Raw genomic sequence first — 25,522 nt, forward strand, 5'->3', positions numbered from 1 at the left:
ATTAATAATATAATTATATATTGACAATGTTGTATAACATTCAGTGCGGAGCTACAAGATGTCAGCGGCCATGTCCATGCTTTGGTGTTTCATCAGCTGAAAGCAGATTTTTTTTTTGTGTTTAATTAATTAACAACCAGTATTTAGTTGCTCTTTTACAACTAAACAGTATGCTTCATATATCCAGACTGACGCATAGAAAAACTGTTTCTTCTCTGGCAAGGTAATTTAAAAGTAAAAACACAAGAACGTCTCTATATTTCAGAGGTTAATAGTCTATATCGGTGTATATAATGAATGTCGTGTGAATAATGCATGTCTTGTGACAGTTTTGGGACAAATGTAGCGCCCAGCAATTCATTAATCAAGATTTTAAAATTATATTATTAAATACTTCAGGGTTTTCAATAAGAGCCGGTCGCCGGCCAATTTGACCGGTTACTTTGATCATTTGGCCACCTACACCAATCCAGTTCCGTAATAATGTTCCGTACACGACTACACGTACACGACAGGCCAGCCTCCTACTTTCACTACACAGCCTACTACTAACAAAATTATGGAAAACCCTGTACTTTACACCAATGTCTAGCAACATGCAAAAATCGTTCTATATAAGAAAGCGATGGTCTTGTATCAATACAATTATATAGGTATATACATTGTATTTTACCCTTATAATGCAATGTATATTGATCGTATACTTACTGTACAGTGTAATATTTACCATGGCAGGGCATTCCTTTGATGTGTCCTTACCAAAGTCAGTTATCAGCTTATGAACTGCCAACAGTGTAGGAATATAGCATGTGATGTTGCCTGAGGTTTCCTTGCCTTATGATAAAGGATGATAAATAATTCATATCCTTGTGAATGCCAAATGGAAGTTGTTCAATACTTAAATTTACTATTAAATTCAAAAATTTCATTTACCAGCTGTTTACATTTTACCATTATATCAATATTTACCTGCAGCTCATCCAGGTTGTTAAGACGATGGAAATCATCATCAGTTCAAGATGCAGTCCGAAGCCTAAAAGATGGAGACAGAATCCATGGATACACAGTAAAGCGGGTAAATAAATTTACACTGTAGTCATGGGGCAGTATATTTAAGGGACATTACTTGTTTGTTTTATTTAACTGCACAGATCAGACCACAATGTTTTAGATATCTTATTAATGGAGTCTTTTTCAGATTAAATGGGGTCCTTCTACATTTGTTTCCTGATTCCTGAAAATATGTGGTCTTTTTTAAAATTTCTATGATTCAAAAGCTTATAGGGATTGCACAACACAAACTCTGGACATAAACTGTGTCATTATACCTGTGATAGAAATAAAATGTGTCAGGAAGGATGGATCAGTATTTACACTGGCATTATACTATGGTTGTGTAGGTGTGGTTATGGATTGTATTCATTGTTTAGTTTGTACAGATGTATTCAATTTGTATTTGAAATTTCATTTTTAATCTTGTAATATGTATTTCTTCTGATAAATGATGTAGTGTAGAATGATTAGTTTCAATATACAATATATTACCTGTATGAGTCTAGATCTATATCGCTGTCATCACTCACTGTTGTATTATAATTTGATGTAATTGTTTATACTGATTAGCTGAAAGGCTAAAGGCCAGTAATACTGTTTTAAACGTTAACAGTTAAATTAGTAAGATGACTGTGGAAGTAGTTGTTATTAGCCCAGCAGTGTTATAAACAGCTTGGGTCGTCTCCTCACCTCGAGTGTGAGTGAGTGACAGCGTGTGATTAGCCAATTAACAATAACTATACAGTAACATGACCCGCCCATGACCCACGGCGCCACTGACCCTACTGACACACCATCAGACGACGAGAACGCCATTTATTACAAAGACCAGACAGAGGAAGACAACTTCAACGCCGAGGAGTTCTTCCACAGTGACGACGACTTCTGGGGTTTCAAGAAACGCTATTAAACCGGCCTGCTATGTATTAAGACTTTCTGATAAACGATCCATAATCAATAAAACGTCTGATTATTTATTTTATGTAATATTCTTGTACATGTTATTTATTGTTATTTTGTAAATAAAATGTAGAATGAAAATGTTGTGTTATTTTGTATATGCTCATGGGTATGCTTTTTCAATGGGGGAAGGGGAATAACTCTAACTTTATTCATGTGACAAAGTCAAACAAAATGGCTTCCTATTACGAAGGACGACACAATACGAACCTGTAACGAGAAATTGGAAGGAATTAACCATGGAAACTATAATAAATAATCATAAATAATCATGTTTGGTTGAGGAAACATCATAGAAAAAACCATAGAACGATAATATCAGATATGCTTGGCTTTTAAGAACACAATTCAAGGAGATATGATATGAATTGTCGGAAGGAAAAAAGTGTCATTTCCTCTATATCTCTGTAATGTCCGCACCCCCTTTTTTGGATTGATTTTCGGTGAAAAAAAGTGCGGACATTACATGGGTTTTTACGGTACCTGTGTGTTACCTGTAGGTGTTTTGTTTACTGGAATGTACATGTGTCTGTTACTTGTGTTTTTAATTGTGGAAGGTGTTGTAAATTTCTTTTATACTCTTGTCAGTGTTTGTTAATGACCTACATGTATTACTTAAGTTTCTACTTGTGTATTATTTTTACCTGTTTGTTACTTTTGTAAGTATTCATTATCTACCTGTATGTTACCTATGTTAATTGTAATTTATCTGTGTTCATGATTATTGTTATTAACCTGTATGTTACTTTGTATGTATTTTTGTATGTATGTTGGTGGTGCTGACAGGTGTTTGTTATTTATCTTTACATTACCTGTATTTTCAGTTGGTGGAGATCCCAGAGTTGATGACTACAGGTGTTAGTCTAGAACATGATAAAACAGGTGCCCAGCATTGCCACTATGCACGGGAAGACAGCAATAACACATTCAGGTATGGATACAATCTGTGACTCTGTAAGTTATTCAGAATGGACAGTACAACACATTTCAGTACATTTATTATTCTATATATTCAATTTAGTAATTCTTACTATGTGTTGCCAGTCTTTTTTGTCTTTCATTCAATACAACACTAACTACTAACCTATTTCCTGGATAATTTTTTCGTAAGTCCAAGTGTCTTTATATGGTTAGAATGTTTATAATCAGAAGATTATCCTCAAAATCGACAAATCTACACCATGTAGTGAATTCTAAAAAAAATCATTTGGTAAAAAATATTAATAAGCAATCTTATTTTGATATTTTAAAAGAAGAACAAAAGCAAAAAGAATTGTTGCATTTCAGATTGGTGACAATGACGTAGGCCTTAATGTCCTAGATTTCCACATTTTGTCAGTTATTGCAATTTGTCTATAATGTTGTTTTCATTTAATGACTATTTTATAATGATTATTCATATTTTATGAGGAACAAGCTAAATAAAATTCGACTTGTAATTTCTGTTCCTCTGTGACTCTTTATGGTATTGCAATATATTGTAAAGGAGCTGAAATATCAAATGTGATTTTAATTAGATTGGGAAATGAAATAGTTCACCAAACTATTTCTACACACAGTGAAAAATTTGAAGTTGTAACACCAATTTTTTTACATTTATTTAACTGACTAAATGGTTAGATTTCATTATTTTTTCCAATGTGGTTGATTTAGGGAAAGATTTATAATACTTAAAATTAGACTCTTCACAGAATTGTAACATTCTCTGAGAGAAAATTGATAAAGATTATCAGCTTCAAACCAAGACTGATTGGTACTTGCTGTTGTGTCTACCATCATTGGCTGTTTTGATTGGAGATAGCCAAGTTCATTGTGTGACCTTTTTGAACCTCATTTTAACCCATCGTTTTGTAATGATTTCTAAATTTTTCCTGCGTTCCGGATGTGCAAAGACATTATTAACACTCTCTGACTGAAAATGATTAGTGTTGGATCGCTCCTAATTTATTAAAAATTTTTGACTTTCTTGATAAAATGGTTGTGCATACTTTTGAATATTTTAATTACCAGAAAATGTACAACATTTAACAGGTATTCAAATGTTATGCATTTTATGAGTTATGAAATAAAAATCTTACCATTTAGTCCCTTTAATATACAACCTCAAATGCAAGTTTTGTTGACGTAAAATTTTACAAATATGGAATCATTATTTGTGTGTTTTTAAGCATATCTTCCTATAATATAATTGTTTTAAATGGTTGTAACTATATGTAGTTGAATTTTGACCTGTTTCTAGTGTGATGTTCAGGACAACACCCATGGATGATACTGGAGTGCCGCACATTCTTGAACACACTACTTTGTGTGGATCACAAAAGTATCCTGTTAGGGACCCTTTCTTCAAAATGATCAACAGGACACTTGCCACTTTCATGAATGCTATGACAGGTAATGTTGTGTCGTATCTAGATTATTGTGATGTATGGCAGATGATGGTATGTATGTGTGCTACCTGACTATATTATGGTGTTTTGGCCTTTCAGTGGACAAGGCTAGCGCTACCAAACTGCTAAGTGACAGGTTAGGTTAAGGGTGTATGCTACCAAACTATGAAGTCTCAGGTGGTGATAAGAATGTATGCTACCTGACAGTGATGTGACTATTAATGTTACGGATGTATCCTACCTAAATGTGCAGTGAAAGATTTCGTTAAGGGTGTATGCTACCTAAATGTGTAGTGAAAGATTATGTTAAGGGTGTATGCTACCAAACTATGAAGTCTCAGGTGGTGATAAGAATGTATGCTACCTGAATGTGATGTGACTGTTGATGTTAAGGATGTATCCTACCTAAATGTGCAGTGAAAGATTACGTTAAGGGTGTATGCTACCTAAATGTGTAGTGAAAGATTATGTTAAGGGTGTATGCTACCTAAATGTATGGTGAAAGATTATGTTAAGGGTGTATGCTACCTAAATGTATGGTGAAAGATCATGTTAAGGGTGTATGCTACCTAACTCTAAAGTGACTGGAGATGATTTCCCCCGAAAAATGAGAAAATTAAATACAATGTTTCATTTCTTTTAATGCTTTGTTTTCTGTCACAGCCAGTGACTGGACGGTGTATCCTTTCTCTACACAAAATCAAAAGGACTACGAAAATCTTATGTCAGTGTACCTAGACGCTGTTTTCTATCCTCAACTCAGAGAACTGGATTTCAGGTAGAAATGAAGAAAATCTGTCATAAACTTGTCATTTGATTTAGTTTATTGATATTTGGTTTGTAATAATAATAATATTAGTAACAGGTAATCCTTTCATGGCAATTTATATGAGTTCTGTGTACATACTCTCAAAAACCCTATTTCCATATTTGTTACTAATTCAATGAAATCTAGTTTTACTAGCCTCCAATATTGACTAGATATGACAGGATACAGCAGATTGAGAATGAAAATTGTCAAAATACAATAAAGCCTGGCAAAGTTGAACTCTGTGGGATCATGTTAATAATTTGAGGAAAACAGAGTATTCAGATGTTGAGAGGTTGGTCAGAGATCATCAGGTAGTCTTCTATGAACGCTTTGTGTCCATGAATGAAGATTTTATTATTATATTGCTGATCAAAGTTTTAACTTATTTATGATGTCAGTGTTTTGAATTTTATTGCATTTTACAGAAGTGTGAATCTTAAAATTTGTCATTCATGGCACTGAGTGTGAACATTAAGAGATAGGGGATGAAAATGAATTAGAGAGATGCTGGATATTCAAGGAATAACAGTTTGAGGAAATCAAGTTTAAATTGAATAATTGAATAATAATTAATATGCCAGAAAATAACTACATGTATTCATAAGATTCTGATACAGAATTAATTTATGATACAAATTATTTTATTCTTGCTATTTTCACATTTTTCAGTCAAGAAGGATGGCGTCTTGAACATGAGGATCCCAACAATTCAGAATCCCCGATCATATTTAAAGGTGTTGTCTACAATGAGATGAAGGGAGTGTTTGTAAGTTGTTGCATCCAGAACCACACAGTAGAGATTCAATATTAGTTTACAGAACATAAAGTGTATGGTAGTGGTAAATCTAAACCTATTAGACTACCACAATCAACCTGTGTTCCCCTAGGTGTATGTATTTTTCTTTGAATGTATGGAATCAAATTAGCCATAAAAATCAACAAGGGAAAATTTGTCCACAGTAGATCTCAAGAAATGTTGTAAAATAAGTATTTTAAAATATGCCAACATAAAGACAATAAAATATAGTCCCAAAAATTCTATATTTTCTTTAATATGAAACCTTTTTTAAAGTTATATTGTTTCTCACACCTTATGTGCATTCTTTGCAAACATTTTCCAGATTTTTGAAATTTTCCAAAGTCTGAATTAGCTGTTGGTGCTAATAGAGAGAAAAAAATTGTTCATTCTTCTGAATAAAGAAACAATGAGGGTTTGTATCTTACAGTGACTTTATATATTGTAGTCTGATTCCGTGAACCTATTTATGCAAGCTGTCCAGAACAAACTCCTGCCTGACCATACATATGGTGTTGTGTCTGGAGGTGACCCACCAGCTATCACAGACCTCACCTGGAAACAACTTAAGGAATTCCATCATTCTCACTACCATCCAACAAACTCCAAGTAAGTCACTGACCAATCTCAGACTCCCAAGTAAGTCACTGACCAATCTCAGACTCCCAAGCAAGTCACTGACCGATATCAAACTCCCAATTAAGTCACGGAAAGACTTCTTCTGATTAACCATAAGTTCTAAAATTATGATTTTTTGACTGGTATGCTCCTTTTGATGAAGTTAAACGATGTTTCTGAAAAGATATAACCTTAAACCATATTCAGGTTACAGAGGTGAAGTTTGTTGAAACCTTCAAGCAACTGCGTTTTATTAACCAAAAGGCCTTCAATCTTATTGATTCGTTTTTGTGTTGAAACCCAACAATATGTTGGAAAACAAATGACCTTGAAATGTATCCAAGGTCAGGGTGGTTAATTTGTTAAAGAACTTCTTCTCATCAACCAAGACTTTGAATGTTAATGATGTAAAACGTTAATGTATTTGTGAATAGCATTGGATACCAGGTGAGTAATACAGGCCCATAAGGCCTCTTGCTGATGTATAAGGTCTATTCTTAACAGTGTTTTTAGGTTTCCGATCTATGGTGCCATTCCATTAGAGTGCAACCTGAAGCAGATAAATCTTCATTAGGTGCTCACTATTCTATTTATAACATTGTGTTTAGGTTCGTTACCTATGGTGACATCCCTCTAGAGCGCCACCTGGAGCTTATTAACAACAACTACTTGGAGAAGTTTGACCGAATCAACATTGACACACGAGTGCCTCTTCAGCCACGATGGAGCGAGCCTGTAAGTTTGTGACCATCTGTTTCTTCATGGGCATTTCTAGACCATGTCTCCGAAATGATTAATGATTTCACAAATCATGCTACAGATCAATCAGGTGGTCTAGTATTGCCTTTTCGCTGTACAGTTTCAGTGGTGTGTTCCCTGAACGCATACATGTCTAGAACAATAGGTAGAAACATCAAAGGGAGGGTAATTATAGTCTATATCATACATGTATTATATTTACCTGAGATATTTTACCTGTGGATCTACCTGTGTTACCTGTATTAACCTGTGATAACTTGCAGAAAGAAAACTAAGATATCAATATGAAGTTCAATATTTATTAACTTTTCTTATGATAATATTACAATTGATTAAATTTAAAATACATTTAATATAAAGAAAGAACACAAAGATGCCAATATTTATGAATATATTCTATCATAATAGCACAATTACCTTTAAATAACATGTAACTTCAACTAAAATATCAAGTTCAACATGTATGAATATATTCTATCATAATATTACAATACATTATATGATAAGTTGTTACCCCCAAGTCTATTTCTAATGAACTTAAAATTTAACTGAGCGTTAGCCATGATTGGGAATTGAAATACTAGAAGATTTGTTGAATGATAGCAAAGTAAATTATACCAATGTGAAAAATGTGGGAGCTTATATAGATAAACTGCATGAATAGCTTGGATACTCACCTCAAAGTGTCATGTCATCTGTAGCTTTGGTCCTATTAACTGAGTTCATCAGTTTTTTAATTGATCTTTGAGAGGTGAACAGTTTTAGATCAATTAATTTATTTAGCAAACATCATTTGAATATAAAATTTACTATACAAACACTTTTTAAAGAAAATAATCAAAATAATCATATCAAGCAGTTATTGTGATTTGAATAAATGAAATTGAATGCATGCATAATTGTGCATAAATTAAAAAATATTAAAACAAAATTGTACACAATTTATATCCTTCATCTTGTAAATTGAACATTTCTTAAATAATTTGTTTAAAGTTTATATATATAATCCATACAATTGTAATTTCTTCTTTTTTTTTTACTTTAAATAAGTCTATTATACACTATATGTCCTCATCTGTAATTTCCCACCCTAAAATCAGGATGCCTGTACACTCACAGGTAAATACAGGTAACTTGTACAGGTAAATATAACTACCTACACAAGGAAACAGACTATAATCACTGTGTAAACATATCACCCAAGACATGTTTTTAAAATGTATGCGTTCGGGGATACAGCCGTTTCAGTACCATGGAAACAAATAGTCAAAATTACTGATTTCATTGTTTCCTGAGTATTCTTCAGGAGACCTTCCACACACGTCAATCCAGTGGTCTTGTAATACCTTCTGCTGTGGAGAAGTTCCTAGTGTTGATATTTCTCTGTTTACCATGGAAACAAATAGTTATAATCACTTATTAAGCATTTCCAGAACATATTTCCCCAACACCTTTCAAAACAATGCCATAAAACTTCCATCTTACATCAATCAATCAAATGGTCTAGTGACGCCACCAGTTATAGAGGAGTTTTCAGTTTTAATATGTCTTTGGTTACCATGGAAACAGATAAACAAATCCACTGATTCCAGCCTTTCCAGAATTTATTTCCAAAACTGTATCAAATAATTTCATTGATCAGATTTTAATCACCACTTCTGTTCTATCATGTATATTTACTGCTACCTCTAAATATCCTATTTAATACTTTCAAAAATATATCATGCCTATGACTAGGCTTTCTTGGTAGGGATCTGAAAAACTATATCTTGTTTTAATTTGATTTTAATTTTGACCAAGGTTCAGAAAGCAGGTCAATCACACAATTGTTCTATTATACTTTATAAGTAATGCTTGATTTTGTCCTCCTCTGGTTATAGTGTTTGTGTAACTTCAGTTACACCATCAGCCTGGGCGATGTTTGAAAATTATATTAATTCTAAACACATTTCTTTGATTTCCTAATTCATTCTGTAATAGTTTTGACCCATATTATCTTCAATATCTGATATATATCACAGATACTATCTCTTTAATTGTTCTGCTTTTTTTATAGAGGACTGCTCACATTACGTGTCCCCATGATCCAACTGGGACGGAGAAACAGACAACAGTTTCCGCCAACTTTTTGCTATCAGAGCAAGTATCTTTTTGTTTAGAAAAAAAAATAATCTATTAAGAAAAGTAAATCAGAAAGTGGTCAGTGTGAGAATTTTGGTGGTCAATCTGAGACTCCACACACACAATTGGTCATTATGAGATTCTTAGTGGTCATTGTGGGATTATTGGTCAGTGTGAGGTTATAAGTGGTAAGTGAGAGATTGTTTGTGGTCAGTATGAGGTTGTTAGTGGTCAGTGAGAGATTATTAGTGGTCAGTGTGGAATTATTGGTCACTGAGACATTGTTAGTGGCCAGTGTGGGATTGTTAGTGGCCAGTGTGGGATTTTTAGTGGCCAGTGTGGGATTTTTAGTGGTCAGTGTGGGATTGTTTGTGGTCATTGTGAGACTGTTAGCGGTCAGTGTGGGATTGTTTGTGGTCATTGTGGGATTGTTTGTGGTCAGTGTGAGATTGTAAGTGGTCAGTGTGAGACTGTTAGTGGTCAGTGTGATACTGTCAGTGGTCAGTGTAGGATTGTTAGTGGTCAGTGTGAGACTCTTAGTGGTCAGTGTGATACTGTCAGTGGTCAGTGTGGGATTGTTAGTGGTCAGTGTGGGATTGTTAGTGGTCAGTGTGAGACTCTTAGTGGTCAGTGTGTGATTGTTAGTGGTCAGTGTAGGAATGTTAGTGGTCAGTGTGATACTGTTAGTGGTCATTATAAGATTGTTAGTGGTCAGTGTGGGATTGTTAGTGGTCAGTGTGAGATTGTTAGTGGTCAGTGTGATACTGTCAGTGGTCAGTGTAGGATTGTTAGTGGTCAGTGTAGGATTGTTAGTGGTCAGTGTGATACTGTTTGTGGTCAGTGTGAGATTGTTAGTGGTCAGTGTGGGAATTTTGGTGGTCAATCTGAGACTCCACACACACAATTGGTCATTATGAGATTCTTAGTGGTCATTGTGGGATTATTGGTCAGTGTGAGGTTGTAAGTGGTAAGTGAGAGATTGTTTGTGGTCAGTATGAGGTTGTTAGTGGTCAGTGAGAGATTATTAGTGGTCAGTGTGGGATTATTGGTCACTGTGAGGTTGTTAGTGGTCAGTGAGACATTGTTGGTGGTCAGTAAGACATTGTTAGTGGTCAGTGAGAGATTGTTGGTGGTCAGTGAGAGATTGTTAGTGGTCAGTGAGAGATTGTAAGTGATAAGTAGGGGAATGTTAGTGTGAGAAAAGAAGTAAATGTTGTATGTTAACTACTATCCCCCTATAATTTTTTAACCTCACCATCTACCCCTCTCTTTCTGTAGCAATATTATATAGGTTTTTCTTGATGATGGAATTGACTGCCTTGGAAAATTGATTAACTTATTTTGTTTATTCATTTTCAGAATTACAGACATATTTGAATCTTTCACGATGAATATAATCTGCACTCTTTTAACGGACGGAGAAACCTCCCCTTTTTATCAGGCTCTCCTTGAAGCGAATATAGGATCTGATTATGCTCCTTTGACAGGGTAAGAATATGATGTTGATCAATGTTTTTGATAAAAATAACTTACTCATAAACTTTTGATAACCACTTCTAGAGAAAATATATTTAAATACATGAAAAAAACTTCTGAAAGTATTTCTTTAAATTGTAAACAATTACACAAGTTGTTCAAACTTACACTAATCACTTTGTTGGCCGGGGTCATGGATGAAAGCACGAGAGGGGTCTTACTGTGGGAGGAAGCCAGAGAACTCTGGGAAAACCATGTGGTCCGACAGGTGACCCTATACTTTTTCACATCCATTCCGGGAATTAAACCCCGGACATCTAGGCTAAAGATAAGTGTGTTACCACTGCACCATCCAACCATTTCATTTCCTAGAATGTTTCTCTAATATTCCGTGTATTGCCAATGTTGGTTCTACTTTATCTGGAAACTGATAAGAAGATTTTTGAAATGTCAGTCAATTTGACCTGTTTTTGACCCCGGCACCTCAGCCCCTGTGGGTCAGTCAATGTCAATATATGCATCTCATCATACTGTCAGCTCATACTGATAATTCTAACCATGTTTGAACTATTACTGAAAGAAAATAAACAAATTATAAATGTAAGTTTCCTATATAAACTATAGTAGATTTTATTCCCACTTAAAGGGGATATGTCAGACCCTGGGGTCATGAAATTTACAATTTTTGTAAAGCACCATAAGACACATCCATCCATGAAGAGTATTTGGTTCTACTTTATCTGATTTTTGAAATTTCACTCAATATGACCCATTTTTGACCCCACCCAACAGCCCTTGGGGTCAGCCGAGATTAGCTTGCATTATTGTAGATTTATAACATGTCAAGACCAGTTTTTTCTGAAATTCCCATCCTATATGTAATTTTCAGTTACCAGGATATCATGAAGGAAGCAGTCTTTTGCGTTGGACTACGGGGCATCCATTCTGATGATGTAAATAAGGTCAAAGACATCATCTCTGTGACCTTTGACAAGGTCATCAGGTAGGTAGTAATTGACGTCACTGCAGGTTTGAACAATAGAAATATTTCACAATAAGGAGTGAACAGAAATGTTTAAAATGTGTCATACATGTGCAGAACTGTAAAAGTGCTTGCAAAGTAGGAGTATTGGGTCAAAAACCCTACACAGTGTATACAAATTGTACTGCAGGGGTGATAACCTGGTATAAAAATATATTGTAGGAGTGGAAAAAAGCTTGAATTCAAGTTGTGCAAGGATAACAAAGCGTTGTTGCATAAAATCCACTTTGCACAAATTGTAGTGCAGGAGTAAGAACCTCTTTGTAGAAAATGTATGATAGGGTTGAAAACCATTTTGTACAAAATGTAGTGCAGGGATGAAAACCTTTAAGAACCACTGTGTATAAAAATAATTAATAACATGCTGAAAATAAACTTTATCTACAGTGAGGGGTTTGACCAGAAGAACATAGATGCCCTACTACATCGTATTGAGCTGGCATTGAAACATCAGACTGGAAATTTTGGTCTCAACATGGCTCTGGTAGGCGTGGCAAAATTAGCTAATAAATCATGCTTGCCAAATATCTAAAAGAAGTAGAAAATCTACACATAATTATGATTTTTTTTTGTTGAATATCAATATCCTTTGCTAGATGTTTGTGAATTGAGAGATCTGGTTAAATTTGCTGAATACAAACTAGAAGTCGGTGATGCACTGCTTCGAGGTTGTACGGTACATTTGTTGTTAAAGTAATGAAACATTGCTAAGTGTCACTTTCAAATTGTCATTACATTGATGTTTATCATCCATAGTGTGTTCTAAGCATTTGTAAAAAAATTTCATCCAGTCGTAGCAAGTTCAATTATTCTTTGGAACAATATTCACTATCTGATAGTTTAAAAACTGGATCCAGATTGTTAGATACCAGGAAAATCAGGTTACTTATAAATCAAAGGCCGGCATTATAGTTAATCTATATTTAATATTTGTTTAATCAAAAGAATATGGCATCAGTCTGGAACCATGATGGTGATCCAATGGTAGCCCTACAGATCAATAACCAAATCTCACAGCTCAGACAGACACTCGCTGACAACCCAACATTCCTTCAGGACAAGGTCAAACAGTACTTCAAGGTCAGTTATTAAGATGATATTAGTATAAAAAACACTTAGAGCTCATTTTGGTTTTTTGCTTTAAATAATGACACAAATTTGCTAAGTGGGAGTACAAATTTACTTGTGTTTTAGAGTTAACAAAGCCCATGATGATACTGTATAGTATTGTGAAGATACATCCTTAAAGTATTTATAGATGATTGAACATTAGCATGTATCGAACACAAACATTATTTCCCCAGGATGAATTTAAGATATCTCATACCTTATAGGACAACAAACATTGTTTGGTGGTCACTATGGAACCAGACAAAGATTATGAAGAAGGCAGAAACAAAGAGGAGGCAGAAAGGCTAGAGAGGCATGTTAGCCAGTTGACTGCTGCTGACCGCAAGATTATTCTGGACACAGGTGAGAGGTCAATGTCATGTAGGTCAAGCATTCTTTGTTATCTAACCGTCAAGAAGTCACAATGTAAAAGTGAAGGAAGAGGTACAATAACAAGTGTCAAAGTGGGATGCCAAAGGTCAAGGGGTAATAGGTCAGGAAGGGAAAGAATGTGATAAAACTAAAACTAAAGTATCTAAAGTTACACTGAAGGATAAGCTGCAATTTCAAGGTACAACGGAGGATGTCAAAGGTCAAGGGTCAAAGGGTAGGGTTAGTAGAGGTCAGAAAGGGGTAGAATTAAATAAAGTTAAACTGAAGGAGGAGCTACAATTTCAAAGGGCAGTTGAGGATGCCAAAGGTCAAGGGTCACAGGGTACGGGTTAGAGGTCAGTGTATTATAGACAAAGAGGGGTGAAGAATCATGTAAAATTGATAGTTATATAATAATGTTTATATTGTTTATAAGATTGTATTTAACAATTCGGAAATAGACTATCTTGATTGTAGGATTTTATTTGGAATTAAAGAGTATGGAATTGTTATCACTTATTTACAAAATCACATACTGAAACATAATTACATTTGGCTATGAATTACATGGAAATATGAATGTTCAATTGATGTCATATTAAAAATATTACTGTACTGTTTATAAGAAATGTAATCTAAGTTAATCATTTGAAACCATTGACTCAGACAAAGAAGATTCAATAATATTACTTCATTATGTGTCTATCACATGTCGTAATTACCAGTGCACATGTTCAATGACAAATGTGAGTCAACACTCGTCATGTTGAATGGAAACATCTAAATATAGATGTATTAGATAAAAAACTAGATGTTAATCCTACAAGCAACTTCTTCCTAGGGAAGGAACTACTTGCAAATCAAATGGCTGTTGAGGATGTGAACTGTCTACCCACAATCCACCTGGATGAGATTGAGAGGAAGATAAAGTCAGAACCGGTTGAAGCTATTAACTTAGGTAAGAATTCCATGTTTATGTATGATAACAGGGACTTGATACAATTGTTAAACCCCATGATCTGTATGTGTGTGTTATAAGTCTTGTGGAATTTAGAATGTATGGCAGGTCCGTGGATATTACCTGTTTTAATCATTTTGTAAATAATCGTAATTCAGTTATCTGCCAGCTGTGTGATAAGAAAAATGAAGATTGTGCTACAAAGTATAAGAAGTTTTTGGCAGGAAATTGATTGTTTACATCAGTTTCTGTCCCAATAGATATAACACTTTAATGTGTTTTGATTGGCTGACAGACTGAACTTTGACTGGAAAGGTGCTCTTACTGACATTTGAATAGACAATAAGTAGGTTATAATTGTTTTTGTAACAATTTATTTTTTTATTAGGCATTGTCTCAGGATGACCTATTGCAATCCTCTTTTTCCGGCGTCATGTTTTGGAAAAATTTTTTAATTTTACATGGCTAAAGGCGCACCAAAATGTAAATTATATGGTATCCAGCCTCCAGGGGCCTGAACGGCGGGGTCAAATAAGGGTCAAAATGAGGGAAACTTTGAAAAACTCATATCAAATATACTTTATGTGTACACTTTATTTAAAGTTATATTACTTTTTTTAAAATAATCATTTCTATGACATGTTGCATTGTGACTCAGGTGACCGTTAAGGCCCTTGGGCCTCTTGTTTGGATTTCTATTCTATTCTTGTGTTGAAGATAACAAGCCACTTTGTTTCTAGTTATGATTTTAGTACAAATCTGTGTTTATTCAGGCATTATATAGATGGTTTCAATTTGTTCCTTTTGTTTATGTTGTAGGAGGTATTTCGGTACAGAAATGTGCAGCACCAACAAACGGGGTATCATACCTACGGATGATATCGAACCTGGCCTCAGTTTCAGATGACCTGAAACCTTATGTACCTCTCTTCTGTAATGTTATCACTAAGTAAGTGGTGAGGTTGGGAAATAAAACCGTTCTTGAGAGTAGTTTCATCTCAAATTGAATGATTCTCAGTCTGATAGCCAGACGTGCAGCCATTCGGTCTGATAGCCAGACGTGCAGCCATTCGATGTAATATTGTTATGATATTACAAAATAATAAACACGTTTTCACAATGAAAAAAGGCTTTTCAAGATAAACGAAATTTGTTCACTTAAGAATTCCTAAGATTATGTTCAGAAACATGGATTTTTGAGTGTGTTTGTTGACCTGAAAATATATGAAATATCTGATAGATTGTGAGAACTAAAGATTTTTATTAATCAAGAGTGACAAATTGTGTGTTGATAGGATGGGAGCTGGAGCACATGATTACAAATCTCTGTCACAGGACATAGACTTATACACAGGGGGACTGTCTGCTGGGGTTCATGTCAAGGCTCACCACACAGAGGACAAGACATATGAACAGGTAAACACACACAAAAGATACATGTGTATACTTACACACAAGGTGGCTGAGGATCATATCAAAGGCTCACCACACAGAGGACAAAACATACAACTTTTCGAAAAAAAGTTGAAATGAAAAGAAGTCTTTAAAATAATGCCATACAATTTACAACATATATAAAGGAATTCCAATAATCTGTAATGATAATAAAGTTCTTTTGAACACTTCTCATAACTCCTATTTATTTAATCATTAAGGCATTTTACTGGACATGTAAAGATATTTAATATTTTTGTTTCAGGGAGTGACATTTTCTTCCTACTGTTTAGATAGGAATTTGGACAGGATGCTTGGACTCTGGACTGATGTGTTTTCCAGGTGAGTTTCCCTGCCTAAGATTACATTTTACTGATATTTATATGCACCTGAGTTTTTACAGCTGTACATATTGCTGAAAAGTTTCTTCTGAAGAATACATGTTATGAGCCTCTTTTCTCCCAAAGGTACATACATATGCTTTATTAATACTTATACTTTATTTATTTCTATATTGTTAATCGTTTTGAGACAAGAATAATTCATTTCTTGTTTTGACAAAAAAAAAAAAAAATTCTTGATAAATGATGATAAATATGCCCCTGTTTCTTAAATAACACTTCAACAAACATGTTTATTCCTCACAATGGAGGTGGATTACATGTCTTTTATGTGTGCTTCAGACCAGACCTTAAGGATAATGACCGGTTCTTGACCTTGGTCAATATGACAGCTGCTGAGATGTCATCGTCTGTAGTGAGCAGGGGTCATTCTTTTGCCATCAGTCACTCCAGGGCAGGGCTAACCCCTGCAGGGTTCCTACAAGAACAGTTTGAAGGATTGACTCAGGTAACTTTTTTTTCAGAACATTTTCTTTGCGTTGATAATGTCACTAGAATACAACCAGTCAAAGATCTAAGTGTGACTTTTCAATGACTACATGGTCAGGAAAATAAAATTTCTGAGCCACCATATGTACACTTGTATCCCACTGCAGAGAACACTCTTAAAATCTACTGCACACCCAAGATCCAGAAAGAAGGGAACCTATTACGGCCCATAGTCGAATATACTGGTTCCATGGGTTACAATGTCTCCAGGTCACAAACAGACATTCTAGGACCAATGGTGGGGAATCAGAATATCATAGATTTTATTTATTTTATAGATATACCAGTCTATAAAGGTCACTTGTTTCTGGTCCATCTGTTAGGCATGAAGACTCCCTGCTAAAAGAGGCCACTTTCTCTATTCCCTTGAGTGACCTTTATGGAAAGGTTTAACTTTAGTTAACTCAAACATTGTTTACAGGACATGTAAATATTTCCAGGTCTTGATCACGAAACAGTTTAGACTTTCGTTAAATCAAAATGTCGTCTAAAATTTCAGTTTCATTCTAAAATGTTACTTAACAGACATGGGCATGTATATATTGTCAAGTTTTTTCAGTCTTGCATTTTTTGCCAAGTTAAAAATTGTTTGAAGGACAAATAGAGTCTGTATTGTTTGACATTAATTCTGGTCAAAAGAAATAATGCCAATCATATTAGTGTAAAATTCTCGGTAAACTGTTGAACTTTGTGTCAATTTTTGGCTGTTGATGATTTTTATGAAATGCAATCACACTTTCAAGCTTATTGCCATGTATGTACTGGTGTTTCTTTCACAGCTAGAACTTTTGAACGGTATTGTTGGAGGGGAACCAGAGTCGGTCTTCAAAGTCATCAATAAAATGGAGCAGATCAGCAAATGTTTATTGAATAAATCAAACCTAAGGTACGAAACTTTACAATCTATGAGAGTAAATTCTGAAAATATTTTTTTGTTTGTAGTTAACAAAATCTGGGAACATGATCATTGCAGTTGATATGTTGTCAAGATAAACAGAAATATTTCTGTTTTGAGCTGAAAATAATTCAAATTTGGTTGGAATTATTAGCATGGAAAGGCAGTCTTATAACATGAAGTGTTGTGACCATGGTCAACCCCTAAGAGTCTCTTATGAACTGGCTTCAAATGGATCAAATTAGCTTAACTTTGAAAAATATCCCTCAGTTTTGGATACTATAAATTAACTTCAGTTAACTTGAGTTCAGTTCTTAAAACTTTTTTAAAAAATCAACTTAACGTACATTGTAACTTTAAACTTTGATTAGGGTAGCTGTAAATGCAATGCCCGAGTCTATGGATGCCACTCTGAAATCTGTAGAGGGATTTCTGTCTTCATTGCCAGGGGATGCTGTTGTCTCCAACTACCTCACAAAGGTATGTGTGTTTGTGTTTGACACATTTCATTGTAAATAAATATCATTTATCCTTCAATAGATTAAACTATTGGTTGTTGTAAATGATTAAAACAGCCAATAGAGAGTCACTGTGACAGAGCTACTGTTTTGTATTTATAATTAACTACACATTGGAAAAAATTTGACTCACTATTTCATATTTTGTATTAAACGTGGCACAGAATACTTGTATAAAGTGATAGAACCATTGTTTCGTATTATCTTATTAATTGTCACATACAATATTTATTTAAGGTGACAAAGCCATTGTTTCGTAATTTTATTCCTCAGGACACAGATTATAAGGTGAAGGAGACACAGACACAGTTTGAGCGGCCATTCTCTGTCAATTACATGGGAAAATCTTTCTTGACAGTGCCTTATACTCATGAAGATTTCCCCAGGTTAGTTACTGTATAGTGTGACCTAAAAGAGTAGAAAATGTAGGAAATATTTGAATTTCTAAATAACTGAAATCTTGAACACTTTAATTCTAGAAAATAATTTATGTTATGACCTTGACGCCCCTGTAAATGTCTGCATCTCTTGACTCCTCTGTAAATGTCTGCATCTCTTGACTCCTCTGTAAATGTCTGCATCTCTTGACTCCTCTGTAAATGTCTGCATCTCTTGACTCCTCTGTAAATCTTGACTCCTCTGTAAATGCCTGCATCTCTTGACTCCTCTGTAAATGCCTGCATCTCTTGACTCCTCTGTAAATGCCTGCATCTCTTGACTCCTCTGTAAATGCCTACATCTCTTGACTCCTCTGTAAATGCCTGCATCTCTTGACTCCTCTGTAAATGCCTGCATCTCTTGACTCCCCTGTAAATGCCTGCATCTCTTGACTCCCCTGTAAATGCCTGCATCTCTTGGCTCCCCTGTAAATGCCTGCATCTCTTGTCTCCCCTGTAAATGCCTGCATCTCTTGACTCAAAAGTAAATACCTGCATCTCTTGGCTCCCCTGTAAATGCCTGTATCTCTTGTAAAGTCCGGGATATCTAGACTCCCCTGTAAATGCCTGCATCTCTTGACTCAAAAGTAAATGCCTGCATCTCTTGGCTCCCCTGTAAATGCCTGTATCTCTTGACTCCCCTGTAAATGCCTGCATCTCTTGACTCAAAAGTAAATACCTGCATCTCTTGACTCAAAAGTAAATACCTGCATCTCTTGACTCCCCTGTAAATGCCTGCATCACTTGACTCCCCTGTAAATGCCTGCATCTCTTGGCTCCCCTGTAAATGCCTGCATCTCTTGACTCCCCTGTAAATGCCTGCATCTCTTGACTCCCCTGTAAATGCATGCATCTCTTGGCTCCCTGTAAATGCCTACATGTCTTGACTCTCCTGTAAATGCCTGCATCTCTTTGCTCCCTTGTAAATGCCTACATCTCTTGACTCCCCTGTAAATGCCTACATCTCTTGACTCCCCTGTAAATGCCTGCATCTCTTGACTCCCCTGTAAATGCCTACATCTCTTGACTCCCCTGTAAATGCCTACATCTCTTGACTCCTCTGTAAATGTCTGCATCTCTTGACTCCCCTGTAAATGCCTGCATCTCTTTGCTCCCTTGTAAATGCCTACATGTCTTGACTCTCCTGTAAATGCCTGCATCTCTTTGCTCCCTTGTAAATGCCTACATGTCTTGACTCTCCTGTAAATGCCTGCATCTCTTTGCTCCCTTGTAAATGCCTACATCTCTTGACTCTCCTGTAAATGCCTGCATCTCTTGGCTCCCTGTAAATGCCTGCATCTCTTGACTCCCCTGTAAATGCCTGCATCTCTTGACTCCCCTGTAAATGCCTGCATCTCTTGGCTCCCCTGTAAATGCCTGCATCTCTTGTCTCCCCTGTAAATGCCTGCATCTCCTGACTCCCATGTAAATGCCTGCATCTCTTGACTCCCCTGTAAATGCCTACATCTCTTGACTCCCCTGTAAATGCCTACATCTCTTGACTCCCCTGTAAATGCCTACATCTCTTGGCTCCCTGTAAATGTCTACATGTCCTGACTACCCTGTAAATGCCTACATCTCTTGACTCCCCTGTAAATGCCTACATGCTCTTGACTACCCTGTAAATGCCTACATCTCTTGACTCCCCTGTAAATGCCTACATCTCTTGGCTCCCTGTAAATGTCTACATGTCCTGACTACCCTGTAAATGCCTACATCTCTTGACTCCCCTGTAAATGCCTACATCTCTTGGCTCCCTGTAAATGTCTACATGTCTTGACTCCCCTGTAAATGCCTACATCTCTTGGCTCCCTGTAAATGTCTACATGTCCTGACTACCCTGTAAATGCCTACATCTCCTGACTACACTGTAAATGCTTACTCTTAGGAACACATGCCTGAGGCATTTATCCAATGATTTAGTTAGTTTTTATGTAGCTGCATTTGCGGTAGAGAAATTTTCATTTTCAACCTGTTTTTTGCTTTCTTCAGAATGAATCTGTTCTAAAATTTTGTAGATAACAGAGAGACGTTTATTAATAGTATGTAAGTATGAGGGAATTGGGGATTGATACAGGTTACACTAAATACTTAGTTATGTTTAGATTGATTTTTATTACCTTTTAAATATCCAATATTTCATGTTGTTCCTTCATTCTGCCAAGTTTCCAACGTAGTGAAATTTATTTTATACACTTGTTGATTTTTGTTCTTTTTTCAGATTACGAGTTCTTGCCAAATTGATGTGGGCCAAGTTTTTACATAGAGAAATAAGGTAAGGACAATGAAACAGATTCAGGAAATTAGAAATACACATATCATGAACAGAGGCAACATTAAAACTGTAGAATTGACAGGGCAATTATTTTTCTAATGTTCAATGTTAAACGATTATTATATGCTTATTTCTTAAAATGAAAAATAACTATTACACTTAGTTGGTAGGATAGTACCAGATTTTGCATACTTTTATGAAAGCAGAGATGTTTAACGTACTGATATATAATTGATACGTTTTCATACATATTGTCGGAATATGATTTGAATTTTTGCGACACAAATTTGAAAAAGTTAAGTTAAGTTAAGTTTATTACCAGAACAGGATATACCTATCCTCTACTCTGGTCTCAAAAAACATACAATATATATACATGATATTTCATATAATAAATATAGTATGTACAAATCAAAATAATATGTCCAGCTTTTAGTTCCGTTGAATTACTATTAAGACAGTCTATATTGATATATCAGCTCTATAATTAAAAATGATATCTTGGTTTTCCCATAACTTATCAAGCCTATTTTTGAAACAGTTCGTGTTTGAGGCAGATACAACAGTTTCTGGTAATGTGTTCCAAATGCGTGCTGCTCTCACAGAAAAGTAATTACTTCTTAGTTTAGATTTAGCTCTTTGTGGAAAAAGTTTTTTTGAGTTTACTCTAACACTGTGTTTATCGGACATGTTCTCCCATAACTTTATGCATGTACAGCACTCTTGTCGTACACTCCGCTGATCATTTTATATATCTCGATCATGTCACCTCGCAAGCGTCTATAGGCCAAGGTAGACAGTTTTAGTGTTTTTAATCTTTCTTCATATGATAAATTCCGTAATCCAGGTAGGCACCGCGTTGCTCTTCTTTGTTAAGAAACAAAATAATAAAAAGTTGATGTTACTAGATATTCTACTAATGATAAACAACCCTACTGTTTAACAGGGAGAAAGGCGGGGCTTATGGAAGTGGGGCTGTCTGCTCAGACGGTGTCTTCTCACTTTTCTCATACAGGTAAGTACTTAACAAAGCAGTGATATTTATTTAGATTTCAGAGAATTTTACTAGAATTAGAACTCTGGTGAGGGAAACTGATATGTGCTGGCTCAGCTGTTTTTGTGGTTCTCAGTAGGCTGATAAACGAAGCTACATCTAGATATTCCTTGACTCAGGGCAGTCTTTCTCACTTATACTTTTCTCAGTATATGTCCATTGTACTGATTGGCCTTTTGCTAGGACATGGGACGTGTTTGTACAATAGAGAGTCAATCAAACTCTCCTGGTGATGGTAAAGATATGGTAAAGATATCAATGAAGTTTCTGTAAATCATTTTAGTGTTAGTCAGAAGGGAGTGAACAATCATTTCTGCACCCTCCTTCACCTTGATTAACATGTTTAGGGTACAATTGAGATCATTTCTGCACCCTCCTTCTCCTTGATCTAAGATGTTTAGGGTACAATTGAGATGCCCTCTTTCACTGGATGGCATGTGATGGGCCTTCCATGTGTTGTTCACTGAGGTAGTTACCAGCTACTGCAAGGAGACCCTGCCTCAAAGTGAACCTGGCTGATGACGGGCAATAAACCTGACAAACAGACAAATAAAAAAATCTTATATGTGATGTGTGATTGGAGAGGCTTTAGTTTTGATAATGTCGAATTTACATTATAAAGATAATGTCACAATCTCTTTGCACGATGTTGATGATTTTTCATTTATTTTTCTGTAACTTTATATATTTGACAAACTTTAAGGTTTCACAGCATTGTAATCTGACATCATTTTTATTTGGAAATTAAGTTACAAAAATGATGTGTTACAGATATTTTATCCTTCCTGAGTTATTTTTAATGAAACACAGAAAATTGGTATTTTAAGATATACATGTACTGTGATTTAAAAGTACATACTTCCAATCCAGGGATCCCAACTCTCTGAAGACGCTTGAAGTGTTTGACGAAGCAGTTAAGTGGCTGTGCAGGGGAGATTACACTCATAACGACGTCGACGAGGCAAAGTTATCAGTTTTTCAAGAGGTAATCAATTTTTTTATATTGAATGTAGAAATTCTTTATTGTCAAATTTCACAGTTAATATGTCACTGGTGTGTCAATTAAGGTGTGACCATCTTGTGTGTTTTCATATTTAAAACAAAATTAACATGCTTTCAAAATGTGATATATTACAGTAATTTTCATTATACATTGATATACTAATTAGAACAGGTAAGGTTCATGGTGAATTCAAATGTCTTGTCATGGTAAATCTATTTACCTAATATACAGATGTTTGCAACCTATAGAGTTTTGCACTTGATCAGACAGGATTCCTGGAGTTCAGGTCAAGGTCTTAACATTTCAGTTTTGAAATTTTTTTCTGATACCTTGTCACTCACATCAAAAAGTGAGGTTATAATCACAACATACCCAAACATCACCTGTTAAGTGGTTTTTAAGTTTATTTGGTTGACATTTTTGCCTCTAAAGGTGAGACTTCATCAGAACCATGAAGTCCCCAGCCTGTGATATATCAAGTTTCCACATCATTTTCATCAGCCCCTAACAACATTTGTGACATCCTCAACTGATTGGTTAGATTAAAAATATACAATGTGAGGTCATGTTTCTTCTACAGTCAGACAAACCAGTGACACCCGGGAACTCTGGAATGATGCTGTTTACCAACGGAGTGACAGACGAGATGAGACAAACAATGCGAGACCAGCTGTTCCAAGTCACGAAAAAGGACATCACCTCTGTTGCTCTCAGGTAACAGTTATTTACAATCTCTTGTGTTTCCAGATCTTTTATTCCATTTAGTTTACCTACAATGTCTTTTAACTGAGGTTTAAATAGATTCCTTCAAGTCTAAAACAAAGAATGAGCATGTTGTACTGTCATTGTATTTACTTTTCACAATAAAGATATTGTGCTGAAATATGATTGCACCAAAATAAGTATGTTTACAGTTCTTTGTATCAGAAATATATTTAGAACTGGGTATAAGGCAAATGTTGTACCACAGGTTTAGTTCCCTATGCCTGAGTAGGCTGTAGGTTTCACTCCAGGTACATATCTGTCAGTCATCTTGTAATTAGACTTATGACCTGATATTTAAACTGTCATCTTAATTTTGGTATTATGTAGGCTATACTTTGTGTAGTAGGAGTGGAAAAGTTCATGGCCAGACTGGGGTACAAACTCGAGACCTAACTCTAGCACTAGGTCTGGTATCCAAACAATGAGGGTTACAAAACTTCTTTTTTAAAGCTGTATATTAATTTGTTTCAGAAAAAAAAAATTGAATTTATCTTTCATCTTGTTAAAATCAGGTTCTGGATTATATTGCAGGTATCTGAAAAAAGGTGAAAGATCAAATGCAGTATCGTTCCTGGGCCCGGCCAATCAGAAAGTGCAGGAAGATCAGAAATGGAAAATCATCAAAAGTTGATAAAGACCAAGATTAACATGAATAATTTTTGATTGGATGATTGAATTTAAAACAAAGAAAATGTTTATTGGTATTTTTTTTGTGAGATTAAGGAAAATACCACTATATTATAGAATATATTCATATGTTATCAAGGCATTAAATGACTTTCATTGTACGTGGCAGTCATAAATAATTCCTAAGTCTTACAGATTTTATTAATTTTGTTTCATTTACAATTTAAGTTGGACTGGATGGAAGAGTACTGTGGAATTTCTTTGAACATAGATTGCACTGTTAATACCAAGGCTTTTCCTAAGTTAGCCATACTTTAGAAGTTTTTCATTGCTCAGTTATGCAATGTTTGATTTAACAATTAGACTTGAAGTAAGTTTTCTTTGCTTGCTGTGATGGTCTTGCAGATTATTAGAATCTTTCACCGCCTTGGAGGTGAGAAATGTGATTCTGAAACCCAAGGGGAAAGATGTTTAAGTCAGCAAAAACAAGCATTTGCAACTTAAACATCTATTCCAGAGGGTTGAGATCATTCCCTCTCACCAATGAGAAAGATTATTATCTCTTAACCTGCTGGTTTAAGTAGGTATTAGTGTGTGTTTTTTGTTGTCGCAATGCTTTATATCGTTGACAATATTGAATTGTTTTTGATGCCAGTAAATCACCCATGGGTGAGACAAGGAAATCTCACACTGGTAAAAGCATGGATTTATCTGTCCAGGGTAAGAGACAAGAATATCCTATACCCCCATGTATGTTTCCATCAGCACAAAAATGATTGAGTGATTCATACAATGTTTGGTGTGCTGTACAAAAAAGAGGTTCACATAATGGAACACACTAACAGATTAATATATATGTCCCATATTTTTGTATCTATATCTGTAATATTCTTGTATTCTTAATTGGATCTTGTTTGCTTAATATCTTCTTACTTCAGTTAGTAGTTCTGTATCATTATGTGATAAAAGAGGCCAAGTTGATTTGTAATGGAGGAACTCAAGGAAAAGAAGAGAGTGATTTCCCTTGTCAGTCATGGAATGATAATAATACTGTTATGTGTGGTTGATTTCTGTGAGTATTGTGTGAGTTACAATGATCTGTTAGATGTGTGATATCAATATGCGTAGATGTCAGAGCTTGAATAAAAGATTTCAAAATAT

At 35.1% G+C, this 25,522-nt stretch overlaps 1 protein-coding gene across 1 annotated transcript; it reads left to right on the top strand.

Annotated features, from left to right (window-relative positions):
- The first annotated feature begins 90 nt into the window (after positions 1 to 90).
- Positions 91 to 25,522, top strand: LOC132545936 (presequence protease, mitochondrial-like). Its single transcript, XM_060209616.1, has 27 exons — positions 91 to 223; positions 976 to 1,075; positions 2,838 to 2,944; positions 4,253 to 4,404; positions 5,064 to 5,178; positions 5,881 to 5,977; positions 6,456 to 6,616; positions 7,234 to 7,360; positions 9,441 to 9,523; positions 10,865 to 10,993; positions 11,871 to 11,984; positions 12,411 to 12,507; positions 12,969 to 13,103; positions 13,358 to 13,496; positions 14,347 to 14,463; positions 15,283 to 15,412; positions 15,759 to 15,879; positions 16,163 to 16,239; positions 16,581 to 16,746; positions 17,567 to 17,673; positions 18,054 to 18,162; positions 18,474 to 18,586; positions 20,859 to 20,912; positions 21,859 to 21,927; positions 22,837 to 22,951; positions 23,550 to 23,683; positions 24,266 to 25,522. Exons 1-27 carry the CDS (start codon positions 171 to 173, stop codon positions 24,363 to 24,365), a joined length of 3,021 nt encoding a protein of 1,006 aa, XP_060065599.1. The 5' UTR covers positions 91 to 170; the 3' UTR covers positions 24,366 to 25,522.

This window comes from Ylistrum balloti, unplaced genomic scaffold (genome assembly GCF_031769215.1).
Source record: "Ylistrum balloti isolate Yb309-2 unplaced genomic scaffold, AGI_CSIRO_Ybal_v1 Utg369868, whole genome shotgun sequence".
Lineage (NCBI taxonomy): Eukaryota > Metazoa > Mollusca > Bivalvia > Pectinida > Pectinidae > Ylistrum > Ylistrum balloti.